Here is an 18,654-nt window from a genome sequence, read left to right on the forward strand (position 1 = left end):
CTACTTAGGGCTTAGTATTCCCTAAGATATACTCTAAAGATCTCTCAAGTAAGCCTTATAAAAATAATATGTACGTTGCAATGTGGAGACTAGTTCATTTCCTACTATACTTCCAATATAATTGCAAACTAAAACGTTATGATATCCCAGATCATTCTTATTTGCATTGATACTGCTAACAGTCCCTTTGCTGAGCTGTTCTGAGAATCAGTCATATCGTGACATCCTTCGGGATGCCAGCATCCATAATAATATCAGTGACAAATGACTGATCATTACAAAGACAAGACAAAAATGAAAAAAAAAATAGGACACTCTGCTGAGTGGTTAGTCTTGGATTCAAAGGTGATGAGCGCCTAGAGATGGCAGAGACAAAGCTAATTATGGCAGTTCTCTGTCTGAATATTTGATTATAGTCAACAGAGGTTTCTCATAGTTGAGATTTAGAACAAAGCTGAATAGTCAGCATTACTCTTTTGTTGACAGATATGTGAAAAGTATATTTCATGGATAGACTGACCCATAAAAAGGATTATCTAATCAACTCCTAGATTTATCTAAAATTCTGTAAATAGATTGATATCTATTCATACCTTAAATACCCTGGAGGCTGTTATTTGAAATGTGATTATAAATATCTCATTGGGAGCCTGTTTTCCCATCTCACCCTGTACAAGCCTACCAATAGATTCATGTTGTGTTTAGAAACAGCAGTTTGGGAGGCAGCATAATTATGGAAGTGGTATCTGATAAAAACCAGTATCTGTCACTTGCCGGACATCTGTCCAGTACCTGTGATGTGAGTCTCACATCCCAAGTGTGGGCCAAACAAGATAAAGGACAACACTGGAAAAAGCACATTGCTTATCTCTGGGACTAGATGGCTCTCTTATCAGCCCCAGGCATGCAGCTAGAGAGTTTCACAATGGCAACAGACAGGCACTGGGAAGGAGCACATTTTAGAGAGACTAGTATTTGTGCACCTCTAGTTAATTCTTGACATTACCTCCTTTATGGCTTCAAATCATGCCCCCGCCCCTTTTTTTTCTCTTCTGCAGTCCCTTTGACTCTGACCTCATCAGTTTACTCATTCAGAAAAGGTATAATGTTCCTCAGCTGCTGGAGTTGCTGTTGCAAGATGCCACCCCCTTCTCTCTGCCTCATTGACTCCCCATTTCATTCTAGCCCGAAGCTGACATCACAGCCTACTTCTCTCTCCAGAGGGCCCTCCACTCTTCCGTCGCCAAATCATTTTTTGAGTGAGAAAATCAATCTGGATTTATTTTATAACTTATATGCATTTCTAGATGAACCTACCTATTACCACACAGGATTTAACTGTGGAAATTCTGGCAGAAAAACCTCCGAGTAAAACGGAGAGGAATTCTAAGGTGTGTGCAGGAGCTCTGAACAAATACTAGTGATAAACTAAATGCAAGCTTGATGCTTCTATTACTGCGTTTCCTTCCCTCCACATAGTTTGTTACCTTGGTCTGCATTTTTGTCTGACGCTCTCCTGTGCCACAGCTTTCCTTCACTGATTATGATGTGAAACTTCAGAGCTAGGTAGTTTGACAGGTCAGAACAGCATGCCATTTGGGGTTCTGGCAGAAATACCCCCCGATTACATTTGTTCTGCTCTTGTGGCCCCTGGGCACTGCCTCCACGGGTTTCCCACTGCACCCATCCAGGGCTGTCAGGGAACACTGGAAGCGGTTCCGCAGTTCCAGCAGCGCTGGCGTCCGCGGCCTGTGCTCATCTCCAAACACAGGGAGTGTCCTGCACAGATTAGCAAATGAGTCCTAAAGAAGGTGCAAAAACTAGTACCTGGCAAATGAGACCTGGTGCTCACCAGTCAGATGGAGAGAAGCCAAAAGTCCTCTAAAACTGCGTTCTGTGAACTGACAACCCACAGAAGGATGCTCCTCCTACAGTGGGTTCAGTTTCCTTTGTCTAAAGCTTCTCTTAAAGATTGAAGACTACATTAACATTACTCTATGCTCCCCACCCCCAGCCACCACAAATGAAGGAAGCAATCCCTGCAGACATCATTTTAGAATCCTAACATTCGTGGAGGTTTCTAGTTCTAACACTTCTTTACAAGTGATTTAAACGTGACACAGACACCTCACTTAAAAATTTTCCATTGCCCTTCAATCCTTTCTAAAGCTCGAGGTCAGATGGAAATTAGGTTAAGAGGGACCAGGTGGCATTTTATAAAATGATCTTCAAAGGATCATAAGAATACTGGATGGTAACAGGGAGGACAACTGCTTTGGTAGACTAGGTAGTGTCAGCTGCCAAACAGAACACTAACATCATGAGAAGCCAGCTTTTCAGCTGAAGACAAAAGCTGCCTATGGATTTTTTAAATTTTATTTTATTTTATTTTTTTGGTGCTATTTAGGGATATATGGGCAGAAGCCAAAATGTGGCTTCAATAATATTGAGATATTCATCTTAACCTAACAGATTTTTATCGTCACTTTAAAGGAGATGCACCACAGCAACACTTGACTAACAGTTTTACAAAAATCATAGCAAAAACCTGGTAATTTAATGGACCCATTTACTCCTCAAAGGTAAACAGAGCATTGGTATACAGAACTATTACTCCCATTGACTGGCAATTCCCATTATCGTAATTCTAAATTGCATTTAAAAGATTAGCTAGCAGCTTTAAAAAACAAAGAGGTAAAAAAAAAGTATGTGTTCCTTTTTATTTGTGAGCAGCATAAACAAATGGTAGCAGTTTGCCATTAGCGAGTTTAAATGTCTGGTGTGGGGGACGGGTCAAGCAGAAAAGGATTAAAAGCATTGCCTAACTTTGTGTGGCTGTGTACCTGCAAAATAAGTGGGAGCAGAGTTTCTTTTCATGCCTGACATGTGTATGCTGTTGACTTTTCGGGAGGACGAACTGACAATATCTAAAAAAATGTCTATAATCTATGGAAATCAACAAGTTAAACTCATTTCCCCTCATATCTGTTTCCAAGTCTACGGTCTTACAAAGTGGATAATAAGTTCACAATAAATCCGTTTTCCCAAGGCTTCTACGCAACCTTTTCTTCTCTAATCATATAAAAAATGCTCAGGAGAGAAAAGGCTAAACCATTTTTGCAGCAAAATTCTTAAAATGTTTGTTGTTTGTTATACTAATAAACTACCCACAAAATGGCGGCATAAAACATGACATTTGCACGGTAACCAATGCTTACTTACTAGTTCACATTTGTTAGTTGCCAGTAAATCTTTTCAGTTCTACAAATCATTGTGAACCATAGCTTTCCTTCCTCCACCACAAAAAGGCATTCATACTTATCACTTTACTGTTTCACAATGTATCGAGATGATTAGAGATGATGTAGAAAGAAAAGCAGGGCACTCAGGACCTGAGTGGAAGAAAGCTGTTGAGGTACACGAATGATGTTGCACCTGGAGTACAACATCGTTTTACCCTGTTTGAAGGGATGCTGTGAGACTTTAATAGAGCATAACACACATGTTTAAAATGGACCCTTAAACATGTCGGGTATTCTTATCCACATACTTCATAGCCATATAGGAGACAAATCCTTGAGTAATACTGCTGGGCTGCTAAGCTAGTTTATATTGAGGTGTATAACATTCTCCCTCTAGGCTGATTATATAGGCTGGTTAGCTGGGGGTTCTTGACTAGTTTCCACGTTTAGGAAATTGCCAACAGCGCACTGCACTGGAGTTCTGGCTACTGGAATGCATCTTACAGCTGCCCTTTTACATTCCCTTCCTTTCTCCATTTTGGGTTCCTTGTACTGGCCCCTGCTGACAAATGGTTGCTGTACAACCTCCGACTAATCTCCGTGTCAATTTGACAATTTATACCTCGATGACGGCTCCCTTATTGTTAAAAAGGTGCCTTTGAATCACTCTAATAATGACTATGTTTAAGCGAATGTAATTTTGCAATTTTGAGAATAACAAGACTCAACATAAAAAAAAACAGTTTTATAGAAAAAAAAGAAAATTGCAAAAGGAAAAAGAAGCTTTATTATTCTGGCTGCACAATACCTGTTTTAATTGCATATTTTAGAGTTGTTTGGCAATGCGTCAAAATTTCCTCCAGATTTTGCGGTTGGTCTGCCAATTCCCAATTATACTCCTGAAGAAGCTCGTTGGGGTAATGGAAATCAATCACTTTAGTTGATCTATCGAAACTTTTCACCACGTACTGAAGCAAAATGTTCATAACATCTTGCAGAAATGCCAGAGTGGGCCTTTCTCCATCACACGCCGGCAACAGATCTGGAGAACGGAATGGGAAGGACACTTTAGATTTCACTACGCAAAGATCCAGGCAATTACTAAACAGGCAATTTTGCTTTGAACTAATTTGATTAGCACTGTAATCGCGGTGCTCAGGAGGGTGAAGTAAGGGGGATCTCTGGGAATTGGAGGGCAGGTCGGGTTACAGGGGAGAAGACCCAGTCTCAAAACCAGAACATCTGGAAACACTAGCGAATAAAACCCCCTTCCAGAATTAAGTTTTACATTTTGTTTGTAGCACATTATGTTGCTTGGTTTATTTTTTTTCCAAAAAAAGTGTCTCAGCTTGTCTATTTCACAAGCGTTTGTCCTAAATTTGAATAAATCATCTTAATGGTTTGTCAATATTCTACTTCCGAAACGTTCGGCAAACCAGGAAAAAGTGATCCCTGGCTTTTTTGAAGGCCGGATGTTTCCAAAGTTGGGGTGTGTGGCGGTGTGTGTGCGCGCGCGCTCACGCGCTGTTTGGGAGGCTGGGAGTCATGCATGCGTAGGTAAAATTTAGCGCCTAGGGCTCGAGTTAAACAGAATGGTTCCTTGTTGAAATAACGGCTACAAACTACTTTGTATCCAATCGAACATCTAAAAATCCCTACAATTCCGAACTACTTCGCAGGACATTTTGGAAATTTGTGCTACCCAGAGCCTGGGGCAGCACCAAGAAGTCTACCAAGGCGCACACGGCTGCCTCTGCTACCTCCAACTCTGGAGGCTGCGCAGTGCAGGACGCTGTGGCCGCGGACTCGGGTTGGGGAAGGCCTTCAACCCACAGACCCCAGGTCTTTCCAATTCTGTGGAAGATTCTCAGAGTCCCCACCCCCACCCTACCCCGCCATCCACTTAGCGAGGTCAGACGTCCGCAGGGTGGAGCGCGGTCCTGACCATCCGGCCCCTTTACCTGTTGCGTGAAGAAACGCGTAGTTGACGTCCCCTTTGGGGCAGCTGCAGGGTTTTTGGTCACAGGTGCAGGCGACCTTCCGGGTGGCAGCCCTCGGGGTCACGCTCCCGCCGCTCTCCGCTGGCTTTTCGGAGTCTCCGTAGAGCAGAGCTGGACAAGGAGACAGAGCGCGGGACCTAGGTCAGCCAGCGACAGTCTCGGCTCCTACATCCCCACCCACCCGCAACCAAGGGACTCGGCCGACGTCCGCTGCAGGCGCAGAGCGGAGCCGGCGACATTGCTCCCGCCAGCCGCGCGCCCCGACCTTGCCCGCCCTTCTCCCCAGCCACGCCGCCACTCACCGCACAGCTTGTTTCCGATGCCGCCTGTGAACTTTTGGGCCACCTGACACCAGGCTCTTGCTGCAATCGCCAGGCAGGGAAAAGCGAATCGGAAAGAGAACAGACGGGCGAGTGAGAAATGTCGGTCCAAGTGAACCAGGTCTCTCAGTCCAGGCGCCAACCTCGGGAGCGGCCACGGGCGAGCGACTTTGCTTTCAGCAGGTGGGGGAGCCCGAGGGAACCCGACGCCGGTGCCAGCCCTCGCCTTGCAGCGCTCCAGAAAGAAGGCAGCCCACACCGCGGCCCTTTGCACTTGTTCGCCATGTCCTCGGGTTTCCAGACCCTTCCTGCCCGCACCCCGGCTGCCTTTCCTAGACCCAGGGCTGTTTGTTTCTCGCCGCGCTTGCCTTTCAGACCCCAAACTCTATCCTGTTCCGGTTTTGTCTTTCCCTGCCCGGGGTCTAGACGTCCCGAGGCAAAGCCCAGATCCTTGATTTCTGACTCTCGCAGACGCTGCAGTCTTTCAACGTTTAGGGGAAGGGGCCAGGACAACCCTAAGCTTTTTCCCAAGGGGACAAAAGACTGAGGGGTTTTTTGGGGTTCTCGCACAGTTACAGACTTAACCCAGAGAACCGGGCGAAGCGACAGAATAAGTTTCCTGTTGCAGATGTCAAAGCTTTGACCATCTGCGTAGTCCTGCAAACCCTAAACCACCCACAAAGCTCTCCCGCTGCAGGTCCTAATTTTCCTACCTGTGCCTGGGTTCTCGGGATCCCCAGTGCCATCTTCAGATCCGAAGGACCAAAAGCTGGAGCCGGGAGATGCCATGGGTTCTGCTAGACTGGCGCCGGTCGCCTCCGAGTGGCTGCGGGCAAGCTGCCTTCGGCTCGACCCTGCACGCGCGTGCGTGCGTGTGCGAGTGTGTGTGGCGGGAGGAGGGCACCGTGCGGGGGCTGGAGCGGCCGCGCGACGAGGGTGGGTGTCACACAGGGACAGGAAACGTGCTGCCTGCGTATGCCAGTGCTCGTGCGTGTGTGTATGTTCAGTCAGGGCGCAGGGATGCGCCGCTGTGCTCTGCACCGAGGTTAAATGGGGGAGTAGCCGTGATCCTCGCAGTCTGGAGATTGGAAAGTGGAAAGGGCCCAAGAGATTTTTAGGGAGAGGGAGCTTGGAGGGTAGATGAGAGAGTGACAGAAGGGAAATGGAGGAGCTGAGTCGTGAGGTGCGAGGCTTGCGTTGGAGCGCGAGTCAGATGCGGGGGAGGGAGGCGTGCCCGCGCAGCGCTGACCCAGCCACAGGCGCTCCCGGTCCGCTTCGGCCGGGACGCGCTGTCCAGGGTGCTACTGCAGCCCGCTGCACGCTGGCCTCGGTGACCCCGCGGACCAGGGAGACCTTGGCAAGATTGAAAGGGTGGGCGAGAGCGATTTCACGTGTGCATCGATTGGCTCATTGTTTGAGGGTTGTCTCTGGCTGCGGCCGAGAAAGAGCGGTTCTCGCGCCCGCCTTCCTCCAAAGCCGTGCCGAGGTCGCTGTGACCTCAAGAGCCCAGGCCACCTGGCCCCAATCAGGCAGAGCTCCAGAGCATGAAGAAGGAACCAAAAAGGAAGGAAGGTGGACTGCTTCCACTCCGACGGACTCATTTCATCTCCTTACCAAAGCCTAATGTCTACCTGCTGAGCTGAGCCAGCCTGGGGGGCGGGGGGTCGTACGGTTCCTGTGCAGTCATGCGCTGGGTCCCCAAACCCACCGTCCAGGTTTTGACTGACGGCTGAAGAGAAAGACTGCTGATTGAAGCAATTAAAATCCATGCTGGAGTCTATCACTGAGGACCTCAGGCTGGGAAAAATTAAATAAATAAAACGAACAGAAACTTCTTGAAAGAGAGCGGGGTGGGGGAGAGCTGACCCAGACCACAGGATTTATGGTTGATGGGGGAGGGGATCAGGTTACTTGGTGACCTTGGCCTGCGGCTTATGCGTGGCTTGAGGACACCTGTGCTTAGGCGGGGCTCAGGGGGTTTCCGAAGTAAGCGAACCAGGGTTTCCAAATCCCAGGGAAAAAAAGGCACTCCCGTCTTTTCAGGGACACTCAAACTGCTGACCTCTCGCCTTCCCAAAAGTAGTCCTTAGGGTCAGGAGGTGCCTAGTAACACAAGATTAGCAATTTCCCGGCAGCCCAGAGCGAAGTAGTTTCGTTTGTTTTCTAATAAAGGGTTGCAACAATCCTTTCTGTTTGTTTTTCCCTAAAGGCTCTTAAGCGCCGTGACAGCGCCATGAGAAGTATTTCGGGCCCTCGGACTCAGCTTTGTTTCCTCTTGACTATACCAGACCCATGGTTCCCAGTTTACAGAGAGCTCAAGAAAGACTGGCTGGAAGGTGCTGCTTTCCACCATTCCCGAACTTCTATCCTGTGCTCCCTGGGCAAAGGGCTGCAGTCTCCCTGGTCTCCACAGCCTTTCTTCGTTCCTTCTTTGAGTTTTCAAAGGAGGCACCAAAGCTGTTGCCTGAGCAGGGACCAGGATCACTTATTTTATTAGGGATCCTGAGACCTCGGCAAACTGTAGATGCCCAAGTCTTGGGCCTGCAAGTGGTTTCTTTCCACAAAGCTTTATCTTCTTCCAAGTTGCCAGGATCCAGGGGCCCAGGGAGGATCTAGCTAGTGGATGCCCACTGAGGTCTGAGATCGTGGAACCGGGGCGAGGACGGGGGATGCGATTGGCACTGTTGAGGTGCTACCCAAGGCATGTCTCTAAGCCAAAAGCAGGAGTATGCTGAGACCCTAGGCCTCAGCTTGGTCAGTCTTTTAGGGTATTCCAGGTCTGGTGGCTTCAGCTGGCAGAGGCAACAGCTCGTGGAATGCTGGGTGCTTTCTCCATCCAGCCTCGCCAACAAGACTTGGAGAGCCTGGGTCTTTGTTTAAATCCGTACTAAATCCTGCAAATAATTCTCTTCAAGCCAGCTGGCTGAGGTTGAAGCTTTTTACCATGGATGAGTGATCGGAAATAAAAAGGTTCGTAAACACACACACACACACACACACACACACACACACACACCCCTTCCAAGGAAGAAATGGATAAAAACAAGGGGACAGATTCTCAACATCTGAATTTAACTTCATCAAAAATAGTGACTCAAAGTGGCTCTATTGAAATGCAATTGAATCCCAAAGCTCTGAGTATTTTTTTAAATCTAATGGTATTTACATTCAATTTTTTTTTGCCACTCCCCATTTCCGTTGCAGGCTGGAATTGGGTTTGTCTTTAAAAAAAAAAAATCCAACCCTTCCTAGACAGCAATTTGCTTTGTAATTTTTTTCATTTCCCCAAAGGGCCCATCCCCCCCCTCAGGCTCCTGGTTGTTGATAACAAAAGAGCTCTGGGAGGTAATAATTACAGTCATTAGTTCACAAAGGAGGCAGCAGACTGGGAACAGAAGACTGATAGCGGGGAAGGCTTTCCCTCTAAAGTAGGAGCCGCACACCAAAATTTGCATAGCCCACCGAAGGTTTCCTGGGATTACCTATTCCTTGTCCACTGTGCACTACCCAGAAATCCCCGTGGCAGGGCGTGGGGGTGTCAAAAAAGGATATTTGGTACAAGTTTTCTCTCGAATCCTTTTGCTGCTACAATGTTGAGAGACTGAAAAAGACTAGATAGAAAAAGGATTTTGGAAACAACTATGACGTTTCAATCTTCCTTTTCCAGCCTTACTTAATCCCGGGTGCAGGGGCTCAGGCAGATCTTTCTGTTGCGTCTCTACTCTGCAACCGAATGTACCTTCGCAGACACTCTTGCTAGGACTATGCGGTGCGGTGCAGGGTCTACTGGAAGCCAGGATTAAAGCGTAGGTTTGGCAAGCTGCAGAGCCCGGCTCCTTCCTAAACGCACCTGTTCCAGGTAGGATGGTGGTCACAGGAAGCCTAGCCAGCCTGGACACCTGAACTCCTGCCTCCCTCACATCAGTCCGTGAGCCCCGCTGTTCCGATTTCTAGTGCCAGGTACAGGTTCTGCTGCTCCGTGGGGTTGGTACAGTTAGGGTGACTCTTCTGTCCTTCCTGTCTGGCCCCAAACTGGAGCAGAGCTATCTAGAGAAGGAGCAGGGAGGGGAGGGAACTTGAATTTGGGGGCTTGGGCCTGTCACAACAGGAGGCCACTCCTCAACAGGCTCCTACTTGTAAAATGCACTGGCTACACTGAGCTTTAAAGGCTGATCTACAGACACTATGACCACTCCCAGACATAAAAGTTACCAGAGCCCTCTGCTTTGTGTTTTGTTTTTTAAGTAACAGGAGCCAAATCCTGACCTGAACAGACCTTGTTTGCCAGTTCCTCCCTGGAATCCTGTCTGTACCTTGTTTATCCAGTCTAGGTGGTGTAGACCTGGAAAGTGTCTTTTATGGAAGGTTAACCTGAAGGGTTTTTTTTTTTTTTTTTGCTCCCTCCTTCTCCTTCTCCTCCTCCTCCTCCTCCTCCTCCTGGATAGGTTACAGCTAAGTGGTAAGGAAATTCCTGCCTCCCAACCACTGCCCTTCTGCTCACTTTTGTGTGGTCAACTTCTAAGGTGGGGAAGGCTACTTCAAATCTGCAGAGTAAGAGACCTTGAGATCTGATGGTCCTCAGTCAGAGGACCAGTCCAGCAAGGGCTGTCTGGGAAGGGGGTGTATGAGTGGTGGGGTTTGGAGGTTTGTTTGCAACCCACGTTTCTAGTTAAAGTTTAAGTTAGACTGTGCTTTAGCTTGACTGAGAGGTGGGAATTTGTTGGTGAAGACAGAGGTCATCTTAGCTACTGCCACAGGCCCAGATGTCTATCAGACAGAGGCTCTCAAGGCACAAGGCAGACAAGCCCATGTAAAACAGGTTTTTCCGGGATGCTTACTTTATTTAGCGGGATTAATAATCAAGAGAGGAGAAAACTCAAGTTTGAGATAAGTTCACTTTCAAGGTTCGTTCCACTCCCACCTTGCCTTTATTCTGGTATACCCTACCAGGTAGTGGCAGTCATTGGGTCCTGGGAAAGCCATTTCAAGAGAGAAGAAATTTCTTAAATCATTTAAAAATGAGCAGAGGAGTGGTGACAGCTCTGGCACAGTTAAGTACCCCGAATCGCGGATCAACGGAATAAAGGAATACATTAGGGGAGTGGGAGGGACGGGCAGGTGGGAGAAGTCAGGGCCCAGAATCTGGAACTACCCGAGGTGTTTTGATTCTCTTAATCCCAGGTCAAGATTCACTTGTGTCAAGGCCTCAAGGCCCTAGCATTTGAGAAGGAACAACATTGGCAGGCTGTCAGAGGCCTCAGCGCCTGCGCATTCCAGTTCGAGAGGGCACCCCACCGCTTCTTTGATATTCTTGTAATATTTCAAGGTCTTGCACTTTAGGAAGCTCCGTAGGTGTGCTACAACTGCTGCACCAGGCGCTGCCGCTGGGAGGTTTTGCGCAGGAGCCTCCTGTAGTCATAAGGGTTGGCTGAAATCCTCTCTTCCTCCCGGCTCTCATTCTCCGAGGTGGTCCAGCACCTGCAAATCAAACCCGGCTCTGACCATCAGTGGCAACTGTTCTCTGGGCATGCTCCATCCACCCTCCCACAGCTAGGCAGTCCTCTTCCTTAAGCGGTCTACCAACCACAGGCATTTAAGAAAGGTACAATCAAAATGTCAGGCTGATGTAGCTGTAACAGCTTTGCAGTTTTGCAAGGTCGAAACTAGTGGCTTTTGTGTTCGGATGAGGGCAAACCATTCGCAGGCAGGGATTACAAAGTCTGGGTTTTGTTTGGAATAATAATAATCCACAGCTAATAAAGAGATACTTATTTCTATGCCTTATTTAGTTTTTAAAAGGCTTTCATCAAACAGGCAGATTCAAGGCGCATAAATAGATGTTCGGCTTCTGGATTTTCGAACCAGTCAAATGTTTCTTTTAAACCCTGGATCTGCCCAACAACTCCAGTAGTGAGTGACACAGGTACTGCTCTGTCTTTGGCTTCTCAAGGCTTCAGTGTTTTGAATGAAACTGCTTTCCTGGACCCACTGGTAGGAACTCCAGACAATGTTTACCTTTAGTTTCTCCAGCTTGCTTGAGGAAATGGAGAGGCTCCCTAAAACACAGCTCCACGGTTCTCACAGTCATCCAGAACATACAAAGTACCAATGTGGATGGGTGACTGGAGAACAAGTCCTCTATTTCATGGAGTTTTAAATTGAGAGCGGGAAAAGACCAAACAAACAAACAAACAACTCCCAAGACGAAAAACCCAAACCAAAAAACCCAAAACCTTAAAATATCAGGTAATGAGGGAAAACTTAGAGAAAAGTCAGCAGGTCAGCAGGTCAGCAGGTCAGCAGGTCAGCAGGTCAGCAGGTCAGTAGGTCATCAGGGTAACAGGACAATGAGGATGTGAATACAGGTGATCAGGACAATGAGGGTGTGTATGCGGGTGATCAGGAAATGGTGAGTATGGTGGTCAACATAGGCCTCTGGTAAAGTTATAACAAAAGATGTCCTTCAGGGTGGGAAGAGGGAGCAGTCATTCCAGGACAATAGATCAACCAGGGGAAAGGTCTTAAGACTGCAGCAGACAGGCTGTTTCAGGAACAACATAGGCTTTGGTAGTCCAAGTGTGAGGAGATAGCAAGGAGTGAAGAGTGAGGGCAAGTGTGGGAGAGCTTGCAAGCTTGGAGACTATAGACTGCGGAGTGATTATTTAAGGTGTGGTGGTGCAGGCTGATAGAGGAAAAAGAGTGGGATACTCCAACACTGAGAAGCCAGGGAGAGGAAGAGGTTAATGAAGGAGACTGGAAAGGAAGAGGTAAGAAAAGTACAGTCTGGAGGGCAAGAAGAAAGATATTTTAAAAGTTGGGCAGGTACCAAAAGTAGAATGAGACCCTGCTTTCAAAATCAAAAACCAAAATAAAATGTAAAGGTATCTGTAAAAACAACAAAAGTAATTTTGAAAGAAAAAAAATCATAAGTGTTAAATACTTCCAACGGGGATCGGGCGGAGGCTGAGAGCAGAAGATGTCTGCGTGGATGTGGGGTGTGGCAAACGGCAGGCACTGACAAACTTGGAGGGGTGAGTCAGTGAAACGGCGGCAGGGAAGACTAAGTAAAGTGGCTGGAGAGAGAGTGGGAGAGCAGCCATGAGAGGAGTGTCCCTCACTATCACTCCATGGCCCTGATGGAGCGCAGAAGTTATGTGGTGTTGAAGATGGACTAAGACTGTGGCATCGGATGACTGCTGTCTGCATCTGGGTCAAAGGTTATCAAAAGGTATTTAATAAAGAGAATAGACATTAAAGATGTAGAGGGGGATGGAGAGAGACCCACACACAGGGAGACAAAGACAGACACAGAGAGAGACACACAGAGACAGAGACAGAGATACACAGAGACAGGGAGAGAGAGAGGTAGAGAGAAACATATATAGACAAAGACAGAGAGGGAGGTAGAGAGAGACACAGAGAGAGACAAAGGCAGAGGGACAGAGGAAGGCAAAGAGAAACACACAGAGAAAGACAGAGACAGAGAGGGGGTCAGAGAAAGACACAGAAAGAGACAGAGACAGAAATATAGAGAGGCAGAGAGAGAATGCAGAGAGACAAAGATAGAGACAGAGATGCAGAGAGAAAGAGACAGAGATACAGAGAAAGAGAGAGAGAGAGAGAGAGAGAGAGAGAGAGGGAGGGAGGGAGGGGGAGAGAGAGAGTTGGGGGAGAGGGAGAGGGAGAGGGAGAGGGAGAGAAAGAGAAAGAGAGACCATTGCAAAAACTATATTTTTGTAAAGAACCAGACTCAGAGAACAACTGAAAGTTTAAGCTTTATCTAGGAGGTCACACAGATTACCTACAGTCCACTGAGGGGAGTTTGAGTGACAGGAGTGTAGACTTGCAGTGGAAGGGTGTGTCTACACTGTGCTACTCCACTCTTCTTAATAAAATGGGAAAGATGATAGTTAGAGAAAAGCCAGGGCAGTTAGATGGTGTGAGGAGAGGATGAAGTTTGCAAAGAGTAGACTTTGAAAGGAGGGTAATAGATTTTTAGGGGAGAGTAGCATTGACAACAACTACAAATATATGTTTAAGATGTGTGGTTGTATTTTTTCATGTGATGTTAGGCTGAGCCTTCAGCCAAGTTCCGCTATAAGATAGAGATACAGATCCGACACAAGGGTTTGCCAGGTGGATATTATTTAGAAAGAATGGGGCAAAGTCACTGAGGATTTATTCTGATTTAACAATTTTATTTGTTTATTTATTTATATTGGTCTATTTCAAAGAGAGTGTTCAAAAGAAACTTTGTTAAGGTCTTTCAGGACATCTTGAACTTAGCAGATTCCTTACAGGGAAGTTTTATACAGACTGTCAGTGGGTATCAACAGAATGCTCTCTTTTGAATTATTGACTTGAATTCTCATAAGAGTAGTTACCCCTGTCTGGCTCATCACACATATCAGCTCTAAATTTATGGACACTACTGCAAGGCTTAGATACTTATACATAACACTAATTGACACAGCTAGTGTGATGGTTTGTATATGCTTGGCCCGGGGAGTGGCACTATTAGAGAATGTGGCCCAGTTAGAGTAGGTGTGGCCTTGTTGGAGTAGGTGTGTCACTGTGGGTGTAGACATTAAGACCCTCAGCCTAGCTGCCTGGAAGTCAGTATTCTGCTAACAGCCTTCAGATGAAGATGGAGAACTCTCAGCTCTGCCTGCACCATGCCTGCCTGAACTCTGCCATGTCCAGATGGTAATGGACATGAACCTCTGAACCTGTAAGCCAGCCCCTATTAAATGTTATTTTTTGTAAGACTTGCCTTAGTCATGGTGTCTGTTCACAGCAGTAAAATGCTAAGACAGAAGTTAGTACCAGGAGTGGGGTATTGCTGTGATAGGTCTGACCATGTGACCATGCTTTTGTTTGGAGGAATGTGGATTTGGGGACTTTGGGAAGCAGTGGAATGCTTTAAAATGGGCTTAATGGTCTATCCTACTAGGAATATGGAAGATTTTGTTGCTGAGTATGATTTGAACTGTGTAGACTTGGCCTAAGAGGCTTCAGTGGAGAAGAATTTCAGAATGTGGCCTAAAGACTGTTTTTGTGTTATTTTGGTGAAGAACGTGGCTTACTTTTGTCCTTTTCTGAAGAGTCTGCCCGAGGCTAAGGTGAAGAGACTCAGATTAATTGCATTGACAAAAGAAGTCTCAGAAATGCCCATCATAGACGTTGTTTTCTGCAGTGGTGGCTCATGCCTTTTATCCCAGCACTTGGCAGGCAGAGGCAGGCGGATTTCTGACTTTAAGGACAGCCTGGCCTACAGAGTGAGTTCCAGGACAGCCAGGGTTACACAGAGAAGTCCTGTCTTGAAAAAAAAAAAGACTTTGTTTTCTGGTTAAGTCGCCAAGAGGATTTTAAACAAGCATAGGAAGCTTAGAAAGGAAAAATATAAAATATTTGGTTAGAATATTAAGGGGGTACCAGGAAGTGTAATGGAGCTGAATCCTGTTTTCAAGGAGATAACAAATTAAGGGAGTGGGTCTTTGGGGCAAGATCCTATCCCGCTTGGACCCAGACATGGTGGTACACATCTTTAATTCTAGGAGGCAGGCATGCTGATCTCTGAGTTCAAAGTCAATTTATAGAGCAAGATCCTGAACAGCCAAGCTTAGGCTACAGAGGGTAGAACTGGAGAAATGGCACCAGTCCCTTGAAGGAGCACAGAAGATTATGTGTGGATTTCAGAGATTGAAACAAGAAGCTATAACATTGAAGTTGCTTTGGAGAGCTTCCAAGATGTTCTATATGCTAGAGCCATGTTCTATCTACTGAGGAAAGCTGCTAACAGGGTATAACCAGCCCAGGAGAAAAAAGTCTGCTGCAGTCAACAAGGATGAAAAAGGAGTTGGAGATCTGGAGACTGCTTTGACGTCAGCCACGGAGATGCAGAGTTTGGAGTTTGCCCAGCTGGTTTCCTGTCCTGCTTTGGGGATTACAGTTAAGAGACTGGATGAATCTCAGAAGAGACCTTGAACTTTGGACTTTTAACATTGTTGAGACTGCTAAAGACTATGGGGGCTCTGGAAGTTGGGCTAAATATATGTTTTATTATGCTATGTTTAGGTATGGCCCCTATAGACTCATATGTTTGAAAAAACCTATGAGGGCTAGGGAGTGGAATGTGATGATTTGTATATGCTTGGCCCAGGGAGTGGCACTATTAGAAGGTGTGGCCCTGTTGGAGTAGGTGTGACACTGTGGTTGTGGACTTTAAGACCCTACTCCTAACTGCCTGGAGGCCAGTATTCTGTTAGCAGCCTTCAGATGAAGATGGAGAACTCTCAGCTCCTCCTGCACCATGCCTGCCTGGACTTTGCCATGTTCCCGCCTTAATGATAATGGACCGAACCTCTGAACCTGTAAGCCAGCCCCAATTAAATGTTATCTTTTACAAGACTTGCCTTGGTCATAGTGTCTGTTCACAGCAGTAAAACCCGAAGACAGCTAGCAAGAAGTCCAATTGTCATGCTTCCCGTGTGTCTTCTGTTGAGGCTAACTTTCATGATTCTCCTTTTTTAACTGTTGTACTCTGATGCCTCCCTATGTTTTATTTCTGACTCCCTTACATCTCCTTGCCTTAATGAAAGCCCAGATATTCCCTGAACACTCTACATTGCTCATGATTGCTCAGTACCACCTCCCTAAATTCAGTCTTGGGAGTGATTGAGAACAAACCCTCTATTGCTCTTTATTGAGTGCCATTCTTTCACCACTGATTCCTCTCACCAATTTTTATTTATTCAGAATCTATAAAAAACAACAAGCTGTTCAAAAACAAAATCAAGAAAACAATTTCAATGATTTGTGAAAATACAAACTACTTTACAATAAATTTAAGCAAGAAAACAAAAGATCATAAAGCTATAAAGCACTGTCAAAATGTAAAAACACAAATAAATGGAAATGTATACCGTGTTCATCGATTGTAAGAGTTAATACCATTAAAATGTCCACACCACACAAATCAACCTACAAGATCAACACAGTCTCTATCAAAATTCCAACTTTTTAAAAAACAGAATAGGAAAAACAAATCCCAACAATCCATTTGGTAGTACAAAAGACCCTAAATAGCAAAAGCAAAAACAAGGCTGGAGACATAAAATGATTTGGTTTAAAAATCTGTAAAAAAGTGATAGCAAACAAAACTTCATAAAACTGCTACAAAACAAGACACAGACTGAGAGAAAATGGAACAGAAGGCTTACACATAACTAAGTTAATCTATAGCCCATTGGGTTTGACTAAGATGCCAAGATCTTACAACAGGGTAAGGACAGTGTCTTCAACAAACAGTTTTGGGAAAACTGGATATTCACACACAAAAGAATGATATATAAAACTTACTTCACAGCATAAATAAAAGCTCACTAGAGAAGATTAATGATTTAAACAGCCACCTAAAACTGCATGTGCTATGAGAAAGCACAGAGGAAACTCTTTACAACACTGGTTAGGACAAAAGATGTTTAGAAATCACCACCAAATCACAGTGACAAGAGTAAATACAGACCAGGTTATAACAAAAGAAATGAGGCAAATAAGATAAGGACTTCTATACAGCAAAGAAAAAAAAATCAAAACAGTGAAGAGAAGGCCCTCTAAAGGGTAAGAAATAATCTGATGGCTAACAGGAACAAAACCCAAAATCTACAAGGAAATCAAGCAGTTCACGAAAAACAAACGAACTGGTTAAAAATGGGCAACGGACCTGAAGAGACATTTCTCAGAAGAAAACACGCAAATGACCAAAATTCACATGCAAAAAATTTTTAATGCAAGATTAAATTAATATCACTTTCTAGGGACAAAAGATGTCAGAACCCGTACAGTACTACTCAGACTAGAAATAAGAACGAATCAAGTTCCTAACTGTCTGGCAAGAAGACTGGCTGTCTAAAGTTTGAGTAGACAATGAAGTGATATAGTCATTACGCAGGACTAGAAAATCTCTATGTTCTGCACTTTAATAGACTGTGTAACCATTATGTTAGGTTGGAGAGATGGCTCAGTGGGTATGTCCAGGCCTGATGACCTGAGTTCAGATCTCTGAAATCTGTAAAATGTCAGCTGTAGTGTTGGATATCTGTAACCCTGGCACTCCTACAGTAAGATGGTAGAGAAATGCTCAGAAGTCTGGAGTATGTAGTGTAGTAGTGAGAAACAAGAAGCCTTGCCTAAAAACAAAAAGGTAGGAGGCAAAAAACAACTTCCAAATTCTGGCTTCCACGTGAATGCCATGACACATCTGTGCTAACGGTCATAGACACATGATGCACACCCCAAGATAAAAAAAAAAATTACAGGCTAAGGGAAGTAGCTAGAGCAATCAGGCTACATGTATATTTCCATTTATAGGAAATGTTCTGACTAAGCAGTTAAAAAAAGCAAATTGATTAGTGGTTGCCAGGGAACAGGGGTGGTAGGGTTGTGATATTGGGAGTCAAGGATATATCTTGAAATTGGTGGTGGATCTGAAATAATGTAATACATCTTTTCACCTCTTTTTTCCCCCAAGATAGTGTGGCCCTGGCTGTCCTAGAACTCCTTCTGTAGACCAGGCTGGACTAGAACTCACAGAGTTTCGCCTTGCTTTGCCTCTTGAGTGCTGGGATTAAAGGCATGAGCCACCACCACCACCTCCACAGCACTGTTATACTGTGAATATATTAAACCCACTGAATTGGACATTTAAAAATGATCAAATTATATGATCTTTATCTTAAAATTAAAAAATATGGCCAACATTATCAATCATCAAGAAAATACAATTTAAAATCACAATGAGATATGACCTCACACTAAGTAGGATGCCTATTACCAAAACGTAAATGCTGAGAACTGTTGATGAGGATGTGAAGAAAAGGGAACCCAAGTACAGTAGTGGTGAGAATGTAACCATCATAGAGGACAGTGAATGCATTACTCAAAAACATAAAGCAACTACTATTAGTGAGACGCTAAATCTCACAGTCAGGTACGTAGCCAAAGGAAATAGAGTGAATATTCTGAGGGATACCTATAGGCTAATGTCCACTGCAGTGCTACTCACAACACAAGACACACTCTTAAGCCATA

At 45.3% G+C, this 18,654-nt stretch overlaps 2 protein-coding genes across 2 annotated transcripts in view; both read right to left on the reverse strand.

Moving 5' to 3' along the window:
* Gad2 (glutamate decarboxylase 2) overlaps window positions 1–6,418 on the reverse strand; it is a 62,418-nt gene extending 56,000 nt beyond the window's left edge. Inside the window, exons 1-4 of the mRNA XM_028764900.1 lie at window positions 6,276–6,418; window positions 5,545–5,604; window positions 5,204–5,353; window positions 4,051–4,284 (exon numbers count right to left, since the gene is read on the reverse strand). Coding sequence (XP_028620733.1) covers window positions 4,051–4,284; window positions 5,204–5,353; window positions 5,545–5,604; window positions 6,276–6,351 — 520 coding nt within the window. The 5' untranslated portion in view covers window positions 6,352–6,418. The remainder of the gene's footprint in view (window positions 1–4,050; window positions 4,285–5,203; window positions 5,354–5,544; window positions 5,605–6,275) is intronic.
* Window positions 6,419–10,820: 4,402 nt separating this feature from the next.
* The window catches only part of Myo3a (myosin IIIA), a 192,198-nt gene continuing 184,364 nt past the window's right edge, over window positions 10,821–18,654 (reverse strand). The window contains exon 34 of the mRNA XM_028764933.1: window positions 10,821–11,040. Within this exon, the coding sequence (XP_028620766.1) occupies window positions 10,920–11,040 (121 nt within the window). The 3' untranslated portion in view covers window positions 10,821–10,919. The remainder of the gene's footprint in view (window positions 11,041–18,654) is intronic.

Source organism: Grammomys surdaster, unplaced genomic scaffold (assembly GCF_004785775.1).
Source record: "Grammomys surdaster isolate TR1022 unplaced genomic scaffold, NIH_TR_1.0 146, whole genome shotgun sequence".
Taxonomy (NCBI): Eukaryota; Metazoa; Chordata; class Mammalia; order Rodentia; family Muridae; genus Grammomys; species Grammomys surdaster.